This window comes from Bufo bufo, chromosome 6, assembly GCF_905171765.1.
Source record: "Bufo bufo chromosome 6, aBufBuf1.1, whole genome shotgun sequence".
Classification (NCBI taxonomy): domain Eukaryota; kingdom Metazoa; phylum Chordata; class Amphibia; order Anura; family Bufonidae; genus Bufo; species Bufo bufo.
Window position 1 is genome coordinate 180732877 of NC_053394.1, and position 23527 is coordinate 180756403.

The window sequence follows — 23527 nt, forward strand, 5'->3', positions numbered from 1 at the left end:
AGGTTCGTAACAATGTATCCGAGAACCTAAATGACTTGAGGGCCACCCCTTCAAGAAAAGTGGGATGCCATGACTCAGCAGACAATAAGTCGACTTGTGTATATCATGAGATGTCGTTGTCAAGCTGTAATTGATGCTCAAGGTCACATGACAAGTTTTTGAGACATTGACATTTTTGTGGGGGTATACCTACCACTGTTGCTGGCTTTTGTTTCAATACATTTTTGAGATGAGGAAATCACCATTGCATTCTTCTACTTACCGTATTTTTTGCCACATAAAACACAGCTTGTAGGGTGAATACTAAAGAGTGCTTCCATTATGGAAGCGCTCATTAGTATCGGATGACCGGGAAGCGGTGAAGGCTCTGTACTCACCGCTTCCTGGTCTTCGACTGTCAGCTGTGAAGGCTGTGCACAGCCTGAGGGCGCTCTGTGACTGCACGCTGTGCGCGCAGGTTCACAGCACAGCCGACAGCAGGATGAAGAGGATCGCAATGTACGTGAGGAGCGGCGGCATCCAGGAGCAGGAGAGGTAGGTGTTTTTTTTATTTTGTCACCTGAGGCAATAGGGGCTGAAAAAGAGGCAATGGGGGCTAATATGAGACTGGGGGCTGATCAAATGAGGCATGGGGGGCTGATTTGAGGCTTGGGGTCTGATCTGAGGTTTGAATGGGATCTTATTTATATTGGGGCTCATATCTGAGGTCTGATTGGGGGTCATTCACTTTTGGGTGTGAGCTGAGGTCTGATTGTGGGTCTGATCTGAGGTCTTATTGGGGTCTTATTAACATTGGGGATCTGATTGGAGCTGTGATCTGAGGTCTGATTAACATTGGGGTTCTGATTGTTGGTCTGACCTGAGGTTTAATAAAAAAAAAAATTTCTTATTGTCCTCCTTCAAAAACTAGTGGAGTCTAATAGAGCGAAAAATACGGTAAATGCCCTACTTTCATGATATAATATCAATGTAGCGTGAACTTTTTATGTTTTCCATAAATTTCACCCGAAAGCCAAATATCACAAACTTTTTGTGTATATATACACATTATATATCTATATATTGTAGGAAGGCGCAATGTTCCGTTGTTGATGGAAGGTATGCGTCACCGAGGTTCCTGGTATCGGTGGTGTAAGAGCCAGTTTTCATGTCAGTAGCAGTGGCTGTTAGACACCTAGCTATTTTGTATAGCTTTATAGCTGATCCGGGATGGCTCTTACAGGGAGTAGCAATGTTGTAGAAAACTGCAGCACTCCAATGATACAAAATTTCTTCTTATTTTATTCACACCGAATGTAGCAACATTTCGACCGCATTGGTCTTTATCAAGCTTGCTGGAGTGCCGCAGTTTTCTACAACATTGCTATCATTTAAGGAGACCTAGAGGCCAGGACTCGATACTGTGGGCACCGCCACTAAATGGATTAGCTGAAAGGACTCAGTGAGTAGTGCTCTCTTGATTTTTTTAATTATATTTCTTACTGGGAGTAGTCAAAGTGCTGGTTGGGTGACTACTCCCCACGTTCCAGGCCTAATTTTGACTGGCATATAAAAAACCCAGCCGGCAGTGTCAGCTGGGTGTGATTACCACTGGCAATCGCTGAATTGGGATCTGAGCCGTGTGCTAGGCTGGAGGCCTGAGTTTGGGTGGTCTGCTCTGTCCTGAGCAATGCAGTTCGGGTGTGAACTAACACCTAGGATAACAGGTGACTGTGTTGCTGTATGAACTGTCTAGGTGTGAACGAACACCAAAACTGCAAATGGACTTTCGTACTGTTTTGTTGCCCCATAAGTGTGAATAAAACACTGAAGTTTTTTTGGAGTTACAACCTGGTCTTTGCCTCTATACTGCGTCCGCTTTTCCGGTCTACCAGAAGTTTAGACACACCTTCTCATTCAAAGAGTTTTCTTTATTTTCATGACTATGAAGGCATCAAAACTATGAATTAACACAGGTGGAATTATATACATAACAAGCAAGTGTGAAACAACTGAAAATATGTCATATTCTAGGTTCTTCAAAGTAGCCACCTTTTGCTTTGATTACTGCTTTGCACACTCTTGGCATTCTCTTGATGAGCTTCAAGAGGTAGTCCCCTGAAATGGTCTTCCAACAGTCTTGAAGGAGTTCCCAGAGATGCTTAGCACTTGTTGGCCCTTTTGCCTTCACTCTGCGGTCCAGCTCACCCCAAACCATCTCGATTGGGTTCAGGTCCGGTGACTGTGGAGGCCAGGTCATCTGGCGCAGCATCCCATCACTCTCCTTCATGGTCAAATAGCCCTTACTTTCAAAGTTTTTTCGGCTGACTGACTGACCTTCATTTCTTAAAGTAATGATGGCCACTCGTTTTTCTTTACTTAGTTGCTTTTTTCTTGCCATAATACAAATTCTAACAGTCTATTCAGTAGGACTATCAGCTGTGTATCCACCTGACTTCTCCTCAACGCAACTGATGGTCCCAACCCCATTTATAAGGCAAGAAATCCCACTTATTAAACCTGACAGGGCACACCTGTGAAGTGAAAATCATTTCAGAGGACTACCTCTTGAAGCTCATCAAGAGAATGCCAAGAGTGTGCAAAGCAGTAATCAAAGCAAAAGGTGGCTACTTTGAAGAACCTAGAATATGACATATTTTCAGTTGTTTCACACTTGTTCGTTATGTATATAATGTCCAAACTTTGGGTCTGTACTGTATGTATATACATATATATATATATATATATATATATATATATATACATATACACACATATATATATATATATATATATATATATATATACACACACACACACACACACACACACACACATACATACACTGCGTGCAGAATTATTAGGCAAATGAGTATTTTGACCACATCATCCTCTTTATGCATGTTGTCTTACTCCAAGCTGTATAGGCTCGAAAGCCTACTACCAATTAAGCATATTAGGTGATGTGCATCTCTGTAATGAGAAGGGGTGTGGTCTAATGACATCAACACCCTATATTAGGTGTGCATAATTATTAGGCAACTTCCTTTCCTTTGGCAAAATGGGTCAAAAGAAGGACTTGACAGGCTCAGAAAAGTCAAAAATAGTGAGATATCTTGCAGAGGGATACAGCACTCTTAAAATTGCAAAGCTTCTGAAGCGTGATCATCGAACAATCAAGCGTTTCATTCAAAATAGTCAACAGGGTCGCAAGAAGCGTGTGGAAAAACCAAGGCGCAAAATAACTGCCCATGAACTGAGAAAAGTCAAGCGTGCAGCTGCCAAGATGCCACTTGCCACCAGTTTGGCCATATTTCAGAGCTGCAACATCACTGGAGTGCCCAAAAGCACAAGGTGTTCAATACTCAGAGACATGGCCAAGGTAAGAAAGGCTGAAAGACGACCACCACTGAACAAGACACACAAGCTGAAACGTCAAGACTGGGCCAAGAAATATCTCAAGACTGATTTTTCTAAGGTTTTATGGACTGATGAAATGAGAGTGAGTCTTGATGGGCCAGATGGATGGGCCCGTGGCTGGATTGGTAAAGGGCAGAGAGCTCCAGTCCGACTCAGACGCCAGCAAGGTGGAGGTGGAGTACTGGTTTGGGCTGGTATCATCAAAGATGAGCTTGTGGGGCCTTTTCGGGTTGAGGATGGAGTCAAGCTCAACTCCCAGTCCTACTGCCAGTTTCTGGAAGACACCTTCTTCAAGCAGTGTTACAGGAAGAAGTCTGCATCCTTCAAGAAAAACATGATTTTCATGCAGGACAATGCTCCATCACACGCGTCCAAGTACTCCCCAGCGTGGCTGGCAAGAAAGGGTATAAAAGAAGAAAATCTAATGACATGGCCTCCTTGTTCACCTGATCTGAACCCCATTGAGAATCTGTGGTCCATCATCAAATGTGAGATTTACAAGGAGGGAAAACAGTACACCTCTCTGAACAGTGTCTGGGAGGCTGTGGTTGCTGCTGCACGCAATGTTGATGGTGAACAGATCAAAACACTGACAGAATCCATGGATGGCAGGCTTTTGAGTGTCCTTGCAAAGAAAGGTGGCTATATTGGTCACTGATTTGTTTTTGTTTTTGAATGTCAGAAATGTATATTTGTGAATGTTGAGATGTTATATTGGTTTCACTGGTAAAAATAAATAATTGAAATGGGTATATATTTGTTTTTTGTTAAGTTGCTTAATAATTATGCACAGTAATAGTCACCTGCACACACAGATATCCCCCTAAAATAGCTAAAACTAAAAACAAACTAAAAACTACTTCCAAAAATATTCAGCTTTGATATTAATGAGTTTTTTGGGTTCATTGAGAACATGGTTGTTGTTCAATAATAAAATTAATCCTCAAAAATACAACTTGCCTAATAATTCTGCACTCCCTGTACACACACACATACACACATACATACTGTAGACATTTGCAAACTACAAAGTTTAGATTTAAGGATGCAATAGGTGTCAGTGGCTCACCTGCATGTACTACCGTGAGATGCTGCTCACTCCAAGGGCAACACCCCAAGCCCGTAAAACGTATAGAACAAATAAAAATAAAAAAATGGAGATTAGACACATTTATTAGAATAAAAAATATATAAAATTTAAAAAAGGTGATGGTCCATGCGGATATCAGTGCTCCCCCCTTGATATGGGGTAGAATCGTATTGCTATGATGAGCACTATCTCTACCTGGAGCATCACCTCAGTGATAATCGCAGAGGATAATTGGATTGCAATAAATTAACACTAGTATACAATATAGCACAAATGAAAATAGACAAAAAATAAAAATATGATAATAATGATAAGAATGGTAATTTGCAGAATAAAAATTGCAGCAGAATAAAGAACAGATGTCTATTCAGGATTCCTCCAAATGATCATGTGGATGACAAGTCCCGCTGCAATGCAATATACCGTAATAATTCTTCCAAAATGTGAATAGAATATAAAATAGGATTAAAAATGGAATCCTCCTAAATGCAGTACATTAATCCCCTTCAGTGAGGGTAGACCAATACCTCTAGATTCACTAAATTAACAGGGGTATGCATGTACTGTCCAGACCTTTCCTGCGGTCTCTCGGTGTATTGCCGCATTTAAATTGTAAGTAATGCCGTTTTGGTATAATCATTCATCAGCAAGTACTGCCACATACACCAATAGATCTATTAATCTGTATGTTTGCCACAAGGGCTACATTACCCTCCGATGGACTTGGTAGGATAGTGCCGGCTTGTATGTCTCTCCCAGTTGTTACGATAGTGTGCGCTCCGGTCGGCGTCCCACGTGTGCTGGGATAGCCGTTCTTTTCTTTACTGTGCTGTCTGTAATTCAAGGATGATCGTCCCCATTCATAGTCAGGTGGCTATCTTGGTACATTCAAATAATAAAATTTTCAGTATGTCCATCAAGTATGTACTGTCTTGAATTCATATATTGTCAATATCAAACGCGTTTGGGGACTACGGTCCCTTCCTCAGTGGTAGACAGTATATTGATGCTAGTACCTTTTTATAGTGAAGCTGGCATTATGGGGAGGAAAAAACTCAGAAGGGCATAATATATGGAGCAGATTCCAATGGATCGGCAGGTAGTCATACACCGGAATAATTTTGCAGAGACTATGCGTCTCTCATGCGGTATGCATTCAATATGTATAAATATAATAAATAGATGGATAAAGGAATAGACATACGCATATATTAATATTAGTCCATATGTTGCATCCTAAAAATGGTCCAACATAGTAGAAAAATTTGAAAAAATATAAAAATATATATAACAGACAATAATAAATAATGAAAATGTAATACAAGGTATACTGCATATTAAAATCTTGATATACTGGATACTGACAATTCCGTAGATGATTGTGACTGTGGGACTAATCCTGTCCCTAAATTTCCTTATTTAATACGGTATGTACTATGGAAAAAGCCCATTTGGGATACTATATCCCTAAAATGGGTGATTGATTGACCGTATGTATCATAAATATAAAAATAACCGTACTATTAATAACTCTCTTATACCTCAATAGTATTAAAAAAAACAATAAATATATTAAAATATGAGAAGGTAAAATGAAAAAATCCACAGTGTAGAAATGAATATAGTAGAAAATAGGGAATTATACTGGAATGAATGATGGAATAGATAGTGAGATATATATAACGGATGTTCACCTATAGGAAGGAATACTAACATGAAGGGCTGATGGTCGTATAAGGGACGGGGCCGAAGTGGCAGGAGAGGTCGGGACGCTGGTGAACAGCCTGGCCCCGACCTCCCATCCCCCATCGGCATTCGCCCCGTCAAGTGGAACTTGATTTATAAAAAGCCGAACAATTCCATCTCCGCATTAAGGCCTGTGGGGGCTAATGTGTCGAATTCATAAATCTTTCTTGCCTCTCTGCTCTGGACATTTTTGCAACAGGGTTCCCCCCTCGCCACGATCTCCTAATTTTTTCTAGGGCTGCGAACTTAAGTGTGTTTGGGTCTTGATTGTGGAATAGTTTGTAATGTTGTGAGACTGAGTAATAATATCAAAAAAGGATTTGAAAATCAATGTGTTCGGCTATACGTTTTTTCAATATTCTTTTCGTCCGTCCAATGTATTGCTTTCTACATGGGCATTTCAAAATGTATATCACTTCCGTTAAATTGCATGACAAGTTATCCCTAACTTTAAAATGGAAAGAGTTTTGGGATGAGTGGATTTCCGTGTTTTTTTTTCAGGAAATTGGTAATTCTGCAATCCACATCTGTGGAAACCTTTTGACAAAAGCCAGTTTGTATTGGCCCCCAATGACGTTCTTTTCTTTATAGATGGTGCAACTAATAGACCCAGATTTGGTTCCCTGGTGTATGTTATTCGTGGTTTTTAGGGGTCCATAACTGTCTCTCAATAGATGATGCCACTGTTTATTTATGATCTTCTCTATTGTCCTGTATTGTGCATGGAATGGAAGTATGATTCTTAAGTCGCTATCTTGTGTAGTGGCCCTTTCCTTAGCTTTAAAGAAATCCTCTCTATCTAAACCATTCACCTTTTGGAGTGCTGTCTCCACTAACTTCTCTGGATATTCTTTGGTCACAAACTGTTAACTGTGTAGCTTCCTTCTCAAATTGCTCATTGACGGTACAATTTCTCTTTAGTCTTCTAAACTGACTGGTTGAGATATTGATCTTGGGAGGTGATAACTTGAATACAAGATGTAGCTGTTCTTCATCACCGGTTTATGGTAAGTATTGCATATTAATTTCCTATCCATAATTGTGATATTTAAGTCCAGAAACTCAATATGGCACCTGCTCGTGTTTGCGGAAAAGTAAGGTTTCTATCATTGTTACTGATGTCTTCCAAGAAAGATTTTAAATTTTCCTCTGTATTATTCCAGATGAAGAGGATATCATCTATATACCTCCGCCAGAGTACCAGGCTCGTCCCCAGGTGTGGATGACTGGTCTCCGTTTCCCACTGAGCCATAAAGATATTGGCATAACTGGGGGCGAACCAGGTACCCATGGCGGTGCCCCTTTCCCGGACATAAAACCTTGATTCATACCAGAAATAGTTATGTGACAGAATGAATCCAACGCCCTCCTTTATAAAGTCAATCTGCTCCTGCTGTAGTTGACCACTTTTTTGAAATTGCGTACCTAGGGCTTCTATGCTCTTGTTGTGGTCTATAATGGTGTATAGAGAATTCACATCCATGGTGCCAACTACCCATTTGTCATCAAAAACCAGTCTTTCTAGTGTTGATATGATGTCCGTAGTGTCCTTAATATACGATGAGATCTGTTTTACTACCGGTTGTAATAACCTATCAATATATTGTGATAGGTTCGAAGTTATTGGCCCTATTCCTGATATTATTGGGCATCGTGGAGGTTCATTATAGTTTTTGTGGATTTTTGGAATACAGTAGACTATGGGTATTCGTTTTTTCTGTTACCTGTTATGTATTTATGATTACCGTTCCAATAAAATTCCTGCTTCTCTTCCTTTATCGCAGTATTTGACTAATTCTCCATAATATTTGTGGGTGGGGTCGTTACTCAATTTATTATGTCACGGTGTCAGATAATTGTCTTAGGCATCCTTTTTGTATTGCTCAGTGTCTTGAATAACAATTGCCCCCCCTTATCCGCTGGTCTAATAGTTATGTTCTGTTGAGTTTGCAATTGTTTAATGGCGTCGATCTCACTTTTAGTTAAATTGTTCGAGACTGATCTGCCTTTTAACCGCCTCCGGACCACCTAACGCAGGATTGCGTTCTGGCGGCGGTCGATTTGTTCCTCTTCGACGCATCGGCGCGTCATCTCGCGAGATCCGAGATTTCCTGTGAACGCGCGCACACAGGAGAGCGCGTTCACAGGATCGCGAGGTAAACGAGTGGATCTACAGCCTGCCAGCGGCGATCATTTGCTGGCAGGCTGTAGATGAGATTTTTTTTTAAGCCCAAAAAGGTATATTAGACGCTGTTTTGTTAACAGCGTCTAATATACCTGCTACCTGGTCCTCTGGTGGTCCCTTTTGCTTGGATCGACCACCAGAGGACACAGGCAGCTCTGTAAGTAGCACCAAACACCACTACACTACACCCCCCCTGTCACTTATTAACCCCTTATTAACCCCTGATCACCCCATATTAGACTCCCTGATCACCCCCCTGTCATTGATCACCCCCCTGTAAGGCTCCATTCAGACGTCCGTATGTGTTTTGCGGATCCGTGGATCCACGGATCCGCAAAACACATACGGAAGTCTGAATGGAGCTTTACAGGGGGGTGATCACCCCCCCATATAGACTCCCTGATCACCCCCCCTGTCATTGATCACCCCCCTGTAAGGCTCCATTCAGAGGTCCGTATGTGTTTTGCGGATCCACGGATCCGCAAAACACGGACACCGCGGATCCGCAAAACACAGACACCGGCAATGTGCTTTCCGCATTTTGCGGATCAGCACATTGCCAGAACTATATAGAAAATGCCTTTTCTTGTCCACTAACTTGTGACAAAAAATAAAATCTCACATGAACTCACCATACCCCTCACGGAATCCAAATGCGTAAAATTTTTTAGACGTTTATATTCCAGACTTCTTCTCACGCTTTAGGGCCCCTAAAATGCCAGGGCAGTATAAATACCCCACATGTGACCCCATTTTGCAAAGAAGACACCCCAATGTATTTCGTGAGGGGCATGGCGAGTTCATGTAAAATTTTATTTTTTGTCACAAGTTAGTGGAATATGAGACTTTGTAAGGAAAAAAACAAAAAAAAAATGTCTTCTTTCCAAAATGGGGTCACTTGTGGGGTATTTATACTGCCCTGGCATTTTAGGGGACCTAAAGCGTGAGAAGTAGTTTGAAATCCAAATGCGTAAAAAATGCCCTGTGAAATCGTAAAGATTCTCATTGGAATTTGGGCCCCTTTGCGCACCTAGGCTGCAAAAAAGTGTCACACATGTGGTATCGCCGTGGTGTCATTTTACATATACCCATGCTGGGTGAGAGAAATATCTTGGCAAAAGACAACAAAATTATACAAAGTTGTCAATTTACAGAGATATTTCTCTCACCCAGCATGGGTATATGTAAAAATACACCCCAAAACACATTGCCCTACTTCTTCTGAGTACGGCAATACCACATGTGTGACACTTTTTTGCAGCCTAGGTGCGTAAAGGGGCCGAAAGTCCAATGAATACCTTTAGGCTTTACAGGGTTGCGCACAATTTAGCCCCGCCCAAAATGCCAGAACAGTAAACACACCCCACAAATGACCTTATTTCGGAAAGTAGACACCCCAAGGTATTCACTGAGGGGCATAGTGAGTCCGTGGGAGATTTTTTTTTTTTTGCCAGAAGTTAGCAGAAATGGAAACTTTATTATTAATTTTTTTTCCTCAGAAAGTGTCATTTTCCGCTAACTTGTGAAAAAATAATTAAATCATACATGAACTCACCATGCCCCTCCGCGAATACTTTGGGGTGTCCTCTTTCTAAAATGGGGTCATTTGGGGGGTATTTATACTATCCTGGCATTCTAGCACCTCAAGAAACATGACAGGTGCTCAGAAAGTCAGAGCTGCTTCAAAATGCGGAAATTCGCATTTTTGTACCATAGTTTGTAAACGCTATAACTTTTGCGCAAACCAATAAATATACACTTATTACATTTTTTATCAAAGACATGTAGAACAATAAATTTAGAGAAAAATTTATATAGAAATGTAGTTTTGTTTGAAAAATTTTACAACAGAAAGTGAAAAATGTCACTTTTTTGCAAAAATTTTGGTCAATTTCGATTAATAACAAAAAAAGTAAAAATGTCAGCAGCAATGAAATACCACCAAATGAAAGCTCTTTTAGTGAGAAGAAAAGGAGGTAAAATTAATTTGGGTGGTAAGTTGTAGGACCGAGCAATAAACCGTGAAAGTAGTGTAGTGCAGAATTGTAAAAAGTGGTCTGGTCATTAAGGGGGTTTAAGCTAGGGGAGCTGAGGTAGTTAATTTCCTGATCTCACCTATATTTTTCCTCAAAAGTGGCTATTTCATCACTAATTTCTTGTTTTGGATATCGTTTAGATCTTTCTTTTAGCTCTGTATGTCTATATTTATTGCTTGTGGTGTCTTGAATTGGTATTATTAGTACTTTTTAAGGCACATATTCCTAACAAATTTCTCTATACCTATATACGTGTTAAATTTATCCAGTGTAATCGTGGGTGAAAATTTTAGTACCTTATTGAGAAGTCTTGTTTGGGCCTCGGTTAGGGTCACTTGGCTCAAATTTACTATCGAGTTATCCACTACACTTGTGTTCTGTAATGTCTTTGTGATCGTCTTGTGTCGTCTTCCCCCCCTTCGTGTTTTTTTCGGTTTACTGTTGTGTGTGGATGGTTGTGTGTTTCGTGATTCCTCCCTTGGTGATAGTGACCGTGATTGTGATTTGAGGGTCTTCTCCTCTCTGCATAATTACGCTGATCCTGGTGTCTGTCTCGCAAATTATACTTGTGCGGTTGTAGTGTTCCCATTTGTCTCCTCTCTGGAGTTCTTGGAAAGTTCTCTCTGGTTTTTATTCTGTGGTGTGGTGGAGTATGATCTAAAAAATTTTAGCGATTAGTGGTTGGGATGTTATATTCTATATGCTTATGGTTATACGTTTCTTCCTCCTAAATAGGAAAGAAATGGAAAGAGAGGAGGAAGAAACGTATAACCATGAGCAGAGAATATAACATCCCAACCATCAATCACTACGAATCACTTTCAAATCAACATTTTCGGTATGTCCATCAGCCCTTCATATTAATATTCCTTCCTATAGGTGAACATCCGTTATATATGTCTCACTATCTATTCCATTATTCATTCCAGTATAATTCCCTATTTTCTACTATATTCATTTCTACACTGTGGATTTTATCATTTTACCTTCTCATATTTTACTATATTTATTATAGTTTTTTTAATACCATTGAGGTATAAGAGAGTTATTACTAGTACGGTTATTTTTATAGTTATGATACATATGGTAAATCAATTACCAATATTAGGGATATAGTATCCCAAATAGGCTTTTTCCATAGTACATACTGTATTAAATAAGGAAATTTAGGGACAGGAATAGTCCCACAGTCACAATCATCTACGGAATTGTCAATATCCAGTATATCAAGATTTTAATATGCAGTATACCTTGTATTACATTTTCATTATTTATTATTGTCTGTTATATATTTTTATATTTTTTATTATTTTTCTACCATTTTTAGAATGAAACATATGGACTAATATTAATATATGCGTAGGTCTATTCCTTTATCCATCTATTTATTATGTTTATACATATTGAATGCATACCGCATAAAAGACGCATGAGAGACGCATAGTCTCTGCAAAATTATTCCGGAGTATGACTACCTGCCGATCCATTGAAATCCGCTCCATATATTATGCCCTTCCGAGTTTTTTCCTCCCTGTAATGCCAGCTTTGCTATAAAAAGGTACTAGCATCAGTATACTGTCTACCACTGAGGAAGGGACCGTAGTCCCGAAACGCGTTTGTATTGACAATATATGAATTCAAGACAGTACATACCGAAAATTTAATTATTGGAATGTACCAAGATAGCAACCTGACTAGGATTGGGGACGACCATCCTTGAATTACAGACAGCGCAGTAAAGAAAAGAATGGAGATCCCAGCACACGTGGGACGCCGACCGGAGCGCACACTATCAACTGGGAGACACATACAAGCCGGCACTATCCTACCAAGTCCATCGGAGGGTAATGTAGCCCTTGTGGCAAACATACAGATTAATAGATCTATTGGTGTATGTGGCAGTACTTGCTGATGAATGATTATACCAAAACGGCATTACTTACAATTTAATTGCGGCAATACACAGAGAGACCGCAGGAGAGGTCTGGACAGTACATGCATACCCCTGTTAATTTAGTGAATCAAGAGATATTGGTCTACCCTCACTGAAGGGGATTAATGTACTGCATTTAGGAGGATTCCATTTTTAATCCTATTTATATTCTATTCACAATTTGGAAGAATTATTACGGTATATTGCATTGCAGCGGGACTTGTCATCCACATGATCATTTGGAGGAATCCTGAATAGACATCTGTTTTTATTCTCCAAATTACCATTCTTATCATATTTCTATTTTTTGTCTATTTTCATTTGTGCTATATTGTATACTAGTGTTAATTTATTGCAATCCAATTATCCTCTGCGATTATCACTGAGGTGATGCTCCAGGTGGAGATAGTGCTCATCATAGCAATACGATTCTACCCCATATCAAGGGGGGAGCATTGATATCCGCATGGACCATCCACACAGGGATTCACAGAAGGATCTCACTGAAATAGGGTATCAGTACTATTGAGATCACAGTCTGGTGTTTTGTAAAGACCGCATAGCCTTTTTTTTTTATTCTAGCAAATAGTTTTTTTTTATTCCAATAAATGTGTCTAATCTCCATTTGACCTCCTGATATTCGAGTGCCCTCCAATTTTCATTTTTATTTGTTCTAAAAGTTTAGATTTACTTTCACCATTTAACCTCGGCTTTACCTACCTTAAGTTCAGGAGGGTTGTCACTATTATCTTCATCATATTTCTGGGAATACATAGGACTGGGACTTCTCTCTGGTGTATTTCTGTTACTGGAATCATCTGTTAGGAAACATAACCACACAGATAGCGTGAACAAATTAATTTTATGGAATGATTAGATAATGGGTGTACCTAGGTGACCCCCAAAACTGCCCTCCTCGCCTGCATCTCCTCTTACCCTGTGATTTGAAGGGCTGATGATTCTCGATCATGAGATCCCTGTATTGATCCCTCTGAACTTTTAAATATTTCCAGTCCTGAACAAACAAATAAGACAGTGACACCCTGACACCTTATAGAAGTCTGCCACGCACACAATGTGCCTAATATCATACATTCATTATCCAGACACCACCTTTTGGTCTTTCCTCGTAATGTCCCAGCAATACCCACCTCTCCAGTCAGCAGATGAATGATCTTGTATGTGAGTGCCAAGATCTTTTCATCATTGTTCCTTTCATGCATTAGTGAGTGAGGTAGACGCACTGTTATTTGGTTCTGAGTCTTGCTCCATCCTCCAGATCCACGTTTATTGTGTGAGACACACTGATCTGCTTTCTTCATGATTATACAGTCCTGTATGTTGATAATCAAAATAGAAAATACCATGAAGAGGTCTGAAGCCTTCTAAACTGTATTTGCTTAGTTGTACTTTGTGTCATGAAAAAGTGAAGTCATAACACATTCTCAAAAGCCCTTACTTTTCCATGTCCCTATATTATGCTCAAATTAAGATTTTTTTTGGTATTATATTGTTTAAAACAGAATAGACAATAAAATGAATATTTTTTTTTAGAGGTCTAACATACCTCTAAAGGGTATTACCCTCAACTACACCATCAAATACACTACTGGAAAATGTATAAAAAGAACACCTGGAAAAGTTAATGCGATTGAGATGAGATTGACAAAGTATAAACTGCTGGTGGTACTTGGACAATGATCACACAATCAACATGCTGCACCCTTTATTTTGGCTTGGGGGAAAAATCTGGTGATTTAGGCTGGCCAGGGGAGATGCACTAACCCTGAAGAACACATTGTGTAAGCTTGGGTAGTCTGTGGGCAGGTGTTATCTTGGAACCTTACATCTCCTGAGTCAAAAAGGCAGTTAGGCCGGTTACATACTAAAATGTCCTGGACATACTAGACTGGTCATTGTTCCCTTCCTCCACAAATACTAGACAGAAACGGACATTGTATCTAATGTTGCTTCACACCATGACGCTTTAGCATGCAGTGAATATTTATAGAGCACAGAAGAAGCATTAATGTACAAAAGATAGATATCTATATAGATTATATATAGTCCTGTGTGTCTCCACACTACAAATTATGACAGCAAGCGCTCTCCAGCCCTCCTCGAACACTAATGCAGTCATCATTAGTAGCAAGGCAAAACCTGCTTTCATCACTGAACACTACTGTTTGTCATTCTATTCAAGGAGTGACAAGAAGTCTAGTATGGCCTTCCTCACATATCAAAAAGCCACAGATAACCCCTTCCTGCCGCAGCCAATTTTTATTTTTTCACTTTCACCGTTTCCTCCCTGCCTTTCAAGAGCCATAACTTTTTTTATATAAATATAAATTTTTCCATTCACATAGCCACAGACTGCATGCCTAGACAGACTCTACCTTAAAGAGGACCTTTCATGGGTTTGTAGTAAGTGAGATAAATATCTGTACATGCGGGGTACCACCCTGGCTGGTTTTTTTAAGATAGCGCCCCTGCGCCCCGTTATGGCACCCCACAAATTTCGCGCTCAGTATGATAATACTGAGCATCGGAGCAATGGGGAGGAGACGCAGTCTTTCTCTGTGGGCGTCTCCTTCTCCCCTGGCTGTAGCGCTGTCCAATCACAGCGCAGAGCGTCACAGGAGGTCCTCTTTAACAATGAGCAGTATTTCTACCTCTTAGATTACACTTGACTGCAAAAGTCAGCCTTTCATGCAATAAAAGGGCTTGTTTTCTGTGGGACAATTTTTTTTTCTAATGGCGCCATTTAATATTTCACAATGTATTAGAAAGCTAGAAAAATTTGGGTTGAAATTGGGACAAAAAAAAACCAGTGTGTAATTGTTTTACAGGTTTCATTTTTACAGAGTTCACTCTGCTATAAAAATGACATTACCTTTATTCAGCAGGTACAGTTATACCAAATTTATACTGATTTTCTAATGTTTTAAAGTGAATCTGTCACCTATTTTGAGCATATAAAACTGTTAACATAGCAATGTGCAATAAAGTACCTTCATTCCTGCATGTGTCTTCTTTCTTTTATTCAAGTTTTCATTTAGATCAAAAAGCGATTTTTCTGATATGCTAATTAGGCTTCAAGGTGCCCAGAGGGGCGTTATTACTCTGCTCTAGTGCCCAGTAACGCCCCCCTGCAGTGCCCAGCCCGCCTTTCTTCCAAGCCCAGCACGCCTCCTCAGAAATAAATTTACTCCTACATCCTTGCCGAACGGCGCCGCCCCCTCCGCTACGTCATGTAATTTATTCACCCCACGATCCTTGCGTCCTCCTTTCTTGCCCTCCGAAATCTCGCGCAGCCGCAGTATCGCTGACTGCCTGCGCCTGTACGATACTCCGGCTCTTGAGGCAACAGCGCTCTGATTACGTCACTGGGCTCGGCGCATGCCCAGTCACACTATTGAGGCTGTTGCCCTCAGGAGCCGGAGTATCGTACAGGCGCAGGCAGTCAGCGATACTGCGGCTGCGCGAGATTTCGGAGGGCAAGAAAGGAGGACGCAAGGACCGTGGGGTGAATAAATTACATGACGTAGCGGAGGGGGCGGCGCCGTTCGGCAAGGATGTGGGAGTAAATTTATTTCTGAGGAGGCGTGCTGGGCTTGGAAGAAAGGCGGGCTGAGCACTGCAGGGGGGCGTTACTGGGCACTAGAGCAGAGTAATAACGCCCCTCTGGGCACCTTGAAGCTTAATTAGCATATCAGAACAATCGCTTTTTGATCTAAATGAAAACTTGAATAAAAGAAAAAAGACATATGCAGGAATGAAGGTACTTTATTGAACATTGCTATGTTAACAGTTTTATATTCTCAAAATAGGTGACAGATTCCCTTTAATACTTTTAAAAATGTTGGGAAAACAAGTTTTCTTTGCCATGTTCTGATATCCATACCTTTTTTTACAGTCTCATCCACAGAGCAGTGTAAGGGATATTTTTGTGAGGCAAGCTTTAGTTTTTATTGATACAATTTAGGGATATGTATGAATTTTTGATCACTTTTTATAAAAAAAATTGTGGGAGGTGAAGCAACCAAAAAAGTAAGAATTAGTCTTACCAGTAATTGTATTTCCAGGAGTCCGACATGACAGCATCACATGGAGGATGTATCTCCGCCCACTATTGGGACAGGAAACAGAGAGGTTAAAAGTTCCCCCCACCCCACACACACCAGTGTCTTTTAAATTATCACCCAATAATGGATATCTACCGAAACCCCTTTAAATAATACCCTAAAGGGAAATTAGGGAGGGAACTCCAGGTGCTGTCATGTTGGACTTCTGGAAATACAATTACCAGTAAGACTAATTCTTACTATCCAGGACGTCCTCCATGACAGCACCACATGGAGTAATACTAGATTAATATATAGACTTAGGGAGGGACTACAGCTTGGAGAACTTTCCGTCCAAACCTCTGGTCATGGTTTCCTGCAATATCTAATCTATAGTGTTTGCAAAAGGTATGAGAATTCGACCACGTAGCACCTTGCAAATCTGGTCAATAGAGGCTTCTGCATGTTCTGCCCATGAAGCTGCAACTGCTCCGGTGGAATGGGCTCCGATATCTTGAGAACAGGATATTCCCTGCAACTGGTAGGAATCCTCAATTGTCGTTTTTATCCACCCGGCTAACGTTTTCTTGCCCTTGCTTCGGCCGTCAAATTGTATGAACAGATTAGTGTCCTGCCTAAATCCACTGGCAGCTACTAAATAGATCAGAAGAGAATGCCTGACATCTAGCAAGTGGAAGCTTTTTTCCCCGTCATTTATTGGATCCGCACAAAAGGTAGGCAATATAATTTCCTGATTTAGATGGAACGCAGAAACTACCTTTGGTAAGAAGGTTGTATCTAGTCTAAAAATGACCCTATCATTTAAAATTTTAAGGTAAGGTTCTTGGGTGGTTAAAGGGGTTGGCCACTTCCTAGTTCCTGTTAACCAATGTGTTTGTGCGATGATTATATGACACTTACTAATATAGTCGTTGTTGAAATTCTGCACCATTTTCTATATTTCATAAGGTATGCTCCCTTGTTTGCCAAGTCTTTTGTGCTGTCCACACACAGGTCATGTCCATAAAATGGCCACTGATGGAGGGTCATGTGACCAGGCAAATCACCTCCATGTGATGTTTCTTCAGTTCAAATACACTGCACCTGCACTAATTCTGTTGAGAGCTTGCTGCAGGTGCAGTGTATTTGAATGCAGAGGACATCACATGGAGGTGATTTGCCTGGTGACATGACCCTCCATCAGCAGCCATCTTATGGACATGACCTCTGTATGGACAGAACAAAAGAATTGGCAAACAAGGGAGAATACCTTATGAAATCTAGAAAGTGGTGCAGAATTTCAACAAAGACTATATTAGTAAATGACATATAATCATGTTACAAACACATTGGGCACAAGTAGCCAGAAAGTGGCTAACCCCTTTAAAGCTTGAATTTCACCTAACCTGCGGGCCAATGTTATCGCTACCAGAAAGGCAGTTTTTTGAGATGGAGGTTTCAAAGAGCTTGCATAGGTTCAAAGGGGTCCTTTATTAAACCATTGAGAACTATAGTTAGGTCCCAAGGTGGGACTGAGGATTTCAGAGTTGGCCTGATCCGTGTGGTTGCTTTTATAAACCTGCTTATCCATCTATTTTCTGCCAGAGAATAGTTTAGAAACCAGCTCAAGGCTGCTATCTGAACTTTTAGAGTGCTTGGTCTAAGACCCCTATTAAAGCTATCTTGTAGAAAGTTCAGAATTTCCCTGAATCCGGAAGCACCGGATTTCCGTTTCTCAATGCTATCCATGAACAGAATTTTTCCAAAATGTTATTATAGATGGCAGTGGTTACTTGTTTATGGCCTTTTTGAAGGGTTGATAATACATTGTCCAAAAACCCTTGTAATTTTAATAAGTCTCCTTCAAAATCCACATGGTTAACTTTAGCCTGCCTATTTCCGGGTTCCAAATTGGATCCTGAGACAGCAGATCTGGTCTCAGGGGAAGCGTTATCGGATCTTCCAAGGCCAACGAGTTTAGGACAGAAAACCACGCTTGTTTTGGCCAGAACCGGGCTATTAAAATTACTTTTGATGACCCCATACTGATTTTCCTCAGAATAGCCGGAATTAGAGGGAAGGGGGAAAAAGCATAGACCAGCTATATATCCTATCTCTGGGACAAAGCGTCGGATGGTCTGCTGGGTCCCGGAAGAAGAAGGTATTTGAGTATTTTCCCCTGTGGCAAAAAGGTCTATTTCGGGATGTCCCCACTTCGTTGTCAAATCCAGGAAAACCTGTTTGTTTAGGGAACACTCGCTTGGGTCTAGGTAATGACTGCAGAGAAAATCTGCCGATTGATTTCTTGACCCTTTTAGGTGAACCGCTGAAATTGATAGGATTTTTCCCTCTGCCCAATAAAAAATCATGCTGTAGAGACTCAATATTTAATTGATTTGTTCAGAGGTTTCAGATTTATTATGGTCCTGAACAGTCTTGAGTAATACCCTTTGCCTTCCTGATGTTTTGGGACTTGAATAGCGCACCTAGATTTTTTTATTTTGTGACATCTTCTATCACATTTCTTAGAATTGCATTTTCTCAGTACCAGGTAAGCAAATATTTTTTGTTGAGGAATTGACAAAAGTTCTATTGTGTAGCCTTCCTGTATGATTTGTAGCGCCCACGGGTTCTGAGTTATCTGGCGCCATGCTGGGAGAAAGAATTTTAGTCTTCCCCCCACCGGCTTGGCATCATTGTTTGTTTTGGGAGGTGTGGGGGTTAAGTAAAAAAACCCTCTCTTTTCCTCCTTTCGGATAGGACCATTTTCCCGATTTTCCCTTGTCTTTATATGTTTGATTTTTTTGTTGGAACTTCCTATGAAAAAAACTTTTTTTGGGCTTTCCTTCCGGAAAGCCATTTTGTCCGAGGCCTTTTCAAGGATATTGTCCAATACCGGGCCAAAAACATAGGCCCCATAGCAGGGAATTGCGCATAATTTATTTTTAGACGCCAGGTCGCCCGACCAATTTTTTAGTCATAAGGCTCTTCTTGCCGTATTTAGAAGAGCTCAGTTTTTTCTGCAAACCTGACTGACTCTGCCGATGAATCCGCTATGAACGCAGTCACCATTTTTAGGAGAGGAATAGATTCCAATATATCCTCCCTGGGAGTCCCCATTTTTACATGGTTTTCCAACTGGGAAAATAGCGGCAATGTTAGTCGAGACTAAGGCTGCCGATGTCTCCCACGTTTTTCTCAAGAGACCGTCCGCCTTTCGATCCATTGGTTCTTTTAACGGTGATGAATCTTCAAAGGGAATAGCCGTTTTTCTAGCCACCCTGGCCACAGGAATATCTGTTTTTGAGATATCTTCCCACAATTTTGTCTCCTGTTTATTACAGGCTAGACGATTCTTAAATTCCTTATGAATAAAAAGTCTTTTTTCCACATCTTCCCATTCTTCTAAAATCATCTGTTTTAGACTAGAATTTATAGGGAAAATTTTTCTCTTTTTTGCTATTAAGCCTGCAAACATTTCATCCTGAACGGATCTTTTTTGTTGTTAGTCTTCTATGTCCATAGTTTCCCGAATGGCAGTGAGAAGAGAATCCATATCATTTGATGAGAAGCAGTATTTCCACTGCTCATCATAGGGTAAAGAATTTCTTCTTCATCTCCTTCGTCCGACTGAGTATATTGTACCTTCATATCCTCTGAGTCGGAATTTAAGACCTCTCTAGGTCTCTTAGCTCTCAGAGTATGACCGATATTTGGAGGGGGTACAAGGGATGTCACAGATGCTTTTACTTCTTCCCTTATAATTGCTCTAAGGTCCGTTTTTTAAACCAAGTTTGGTTTTCTACTTACATGACCCTGGACAGGAGGCTCTTGGGATTGCTCTCTCCTAATAGAACTGGAGGAATCCATAATGTAAAGACCCTGCTTCTAAGCCCCCTCTGGTTTAAATGCCCTCGGCACTTACCCCTCGTGTTGCCGCGAAGCTCCTCCTCTTCCTTTCCGGGACTCATCCTAAGAGAGTCAACCGGATGGAACACGAGGCCGGTAAGCCAGACCTCAAGCGCCCCATGCCATCAAAACCGCTGTAGGGCGCCGCCATCTTGTTTCCGGGTGCCTTGTGTGGAGCGCACTTGCGTTCCAGCCGCTGGAGGAAACCACTATGGGCACCTCCATCTTACTTCCGGCTGCCCTTACCTTGGCAGAAGTGACGCCAGACGCACTGCGTTCCAGACTCGTGAGGCCCTTAGCAATTGCAGCGCGATGAAGAGGAGCAAGTCTGGAGCCCAGAGCCCCACCAGGGTTGCCGCTACCGATCCCCCCCCGCCCGCGGCTGTATATTCCTACCTTGATATCAGCCACTTGGCTGTCAGGTACCGGAAGGGCTGGGGAAGCTAAGGGACCCCCAGTTTAGGTTTCTAGCCGGGCATCAAGGGGAGGAAGGAGAGGAACATGCCCCCTGATCCCGGCCTCCCCCCGGTTCAAAAATTCCTCATCTCTGCCCCGTCCATTATTGGGACAGGAAAAACACTGGTGTGTGTGGGGTGGGGGGAACTTTTAACCTCTCTCTGTTTCTGTCCCAATAGTGGCCGGGGAGACATCCTCCATGTGGTGCTGTCATGGAGGAAGTCCTGGAAAAGGGCGTTTTGATTTTTTTTTTTATTGCATTACTGCACTCACTGTGTGGGACAAATCCTTTTATATTTTAATAGTTTAGGCATTTTTTGATGTGGCGATACTAGAGATACTATTTGTAAAATAACAAAAGGAGGAGAAAGTTATTTGAATTTTTTTGTTTAATTCTGTTTACATTAATTTTTAGGGGATATGAATATGTGATCATTGCTTATACCATAGACTGCAATCAAACATGATTGCAGTCTATGGCAACAGCACTATCTTCCTATTAAGCCAAATTTGAGTCAGGGCTTAATATGAACTTTATTTTGGCAGGCCTTGAAAGCCTTCAAAAAATCCCAGGCTGTCAACTGAATGGTTACCGCAATCTTGAAGGGTGTACAGGTAACTTTTCAGTAGCTATTATCATCACAAGCAGAATCACAATGACAAGTAACATCTCTATATAGATAACACAGGATACACTGTTCACAATAGGTATTATCACTCCTTGTCATCTCTTTCCTGACCTATGCAAAGGTCACAGAGCATGCCTTAAAAACTCTTCCATATAAGTCAACGGCATCATCTTCTGTCCACACATTTTAGGCCTAGTGACCAGTGTAAAAATTGCAGGATTATATACGTTTTTTAAGACCGTCACATGAAAATAGTTTTTTTTAAAAAGCTCACCAAAAATGCTAAAAAAAAATGTTTAACATGTAAAAGTAATTTAAACAATAGGTCATTTTCCGATGGTACATTCCCTTTTATTGACCACTCAGGTGTTGTCACAATTGACCATGGCATATGAAGAGTTAAAAGTCTGTAATGGGAGCTGTCTCACACCAGCTATAGCGCCCGCTCCTCTGCGAGCACCACGTTTAAAGTCTTAAGTAGCGTTTAGGATCTGTTAGGCTGTGGCGGCAGAGAACAGCATGCTGGATCTCTCTGCATTCTGGCATTGCTGCCAACTTGAAAGTCCCGTCCAGCCCCAATAACTATAATGGGGAATGGCAGATATCCAGCTGCAACCCGGCATATATGCTGAGAATCGACCGAAATAAAACCTTTGCGCAATTCTCTGTATATATGCCGGATTGCAGCTGGATCTCCACCAGTCCCATTATAATTAAAGGGGCCAGATAGGGATGTTTATGCAGAGAGATCCAGAATGCTGTTCCCTGCCAAAAAAAAAGCCTGCCAGATCATAAATGCTAGTGTGCAAATAACCTTAGTGACCAGCCTGTTTTAGGCCATATTGATCAATTTTTTTTCATTGTTGCATTCCACAAGTTGTAGTTTTTAATGGCACCATTTTGGGGTACACATAACTAACTGATTAATTTTTATTAACTCTATCTAAGGGGGAGATGGAAAAAAATAGCAATACTGCAACAGAGATTTTATGTTAATCTTTACTACTTTTGCACAATAAAATACTATATTTTTGCTTCACAGCCTTTCAAGACCCATAACTTTTTAAATATTCTTTCTACGAGCTGCGTGAGAGCTTGATTTTTGCAGGACAACTTGTACTTTTAATTGGTATTATTTTGGGTTACATAACACTTTTTGATAGCTTTTAACTTAATTTTTGGTGGTGAATAAGCAAAAAAACAGCAATTATAATAATTGTTTTATTTTATTGTTTTCTTAACGGACTGATAATTGTGTAGTGTGGGTCATTATGGATGCAGCAATAACAAATATGTGGAGAGGATTTAAATTTTCAATGGAAGATTATATATACACACATTAAAAAAAATTCCCTTGGAATTTAATTTTTTACTTTTGTTAACCATTTACTATTTTTTAACAGTTTACAGGCAACATTTTCCTCACTTGTATGATACATTAAAAAAGGTTTTCTGAGATTTTCATACTGATGACCTATCCTTAGGATAAGTAATCAGTATCTGATCGTGGGGTCTGCCTTCTCACAGCTTACCAAGCACAGCTCCATACATTGTATAGAGGCTGTGCTTGGTATTGCGATCAGACCCATTTACTTGAATGGAGCTGAGCTGCTCCTAGGTCACATGACACATGAACTACGAAGGGCAGACAGAAAGATGCGGTGGTCACAGGAGAACTGCTGCCTTTTCAAACAGCTGATCGTCGGGGGTGGGGTGTCAGACCCCCACTAATCAGATACTGATGACCTATCCAAATCTTGGAAAACCTTTTTAAAGTGATTATGCAGTACATTGAATGTATTATACAGTCAGTGCTATAATCACAGTCACCAGCTGGCTATGCCAGAGAGACAACTTGCTAGACTTACATTGCAGGCCTTCATTCGGTCCAAAGCTGCCATGTGAAGAGATCAGCACCCCACAATCTCATTCACAGGGTGCTAATGGGAAACGGAGCTCCCCCCACCTAAACCACTTACTTGCCACAGTCGTTACTGACAGCGGCATCTAAGAGGTTATACGACCCAGATTGGCACTATTGTGCATCTGGGCCATTAGAGTAGAAGCCTGACTCTCATGT

At 40.8% G+C, this 23527-nt stretch overlaps 1 protein-coding gene across 2 annotated transcripts in view; it reads right to left on the minus strand.

Moving 5' to 3' along the window:
• Positions 1–23527, minus strand: part of LOC121005090 (zinc finger protein 568-like) — a 92039-nt gene that overhangs the window by 36568 nt on the left and 31944 nt on the right. For both annotated transcript variants that reach the window (XM_040437629.1, XM_040437630.1), the window contains exons 3-5: positions 13541–13723; positions 13326–13404; positions 13110–13207 (exon numbers count right to left, since the gene is read on the minus strand). In XM_040437629.1, the coding sequence (XP_040293563.1) occupies positions 13110–13207; positions 13326–13404; positions 13541–13723 (360 nt within the window). The remainder of the gene's footprint in view (positions 1–13109; positions 13208–13325; positions 13405–13540; positions 13724–23527) is intronic.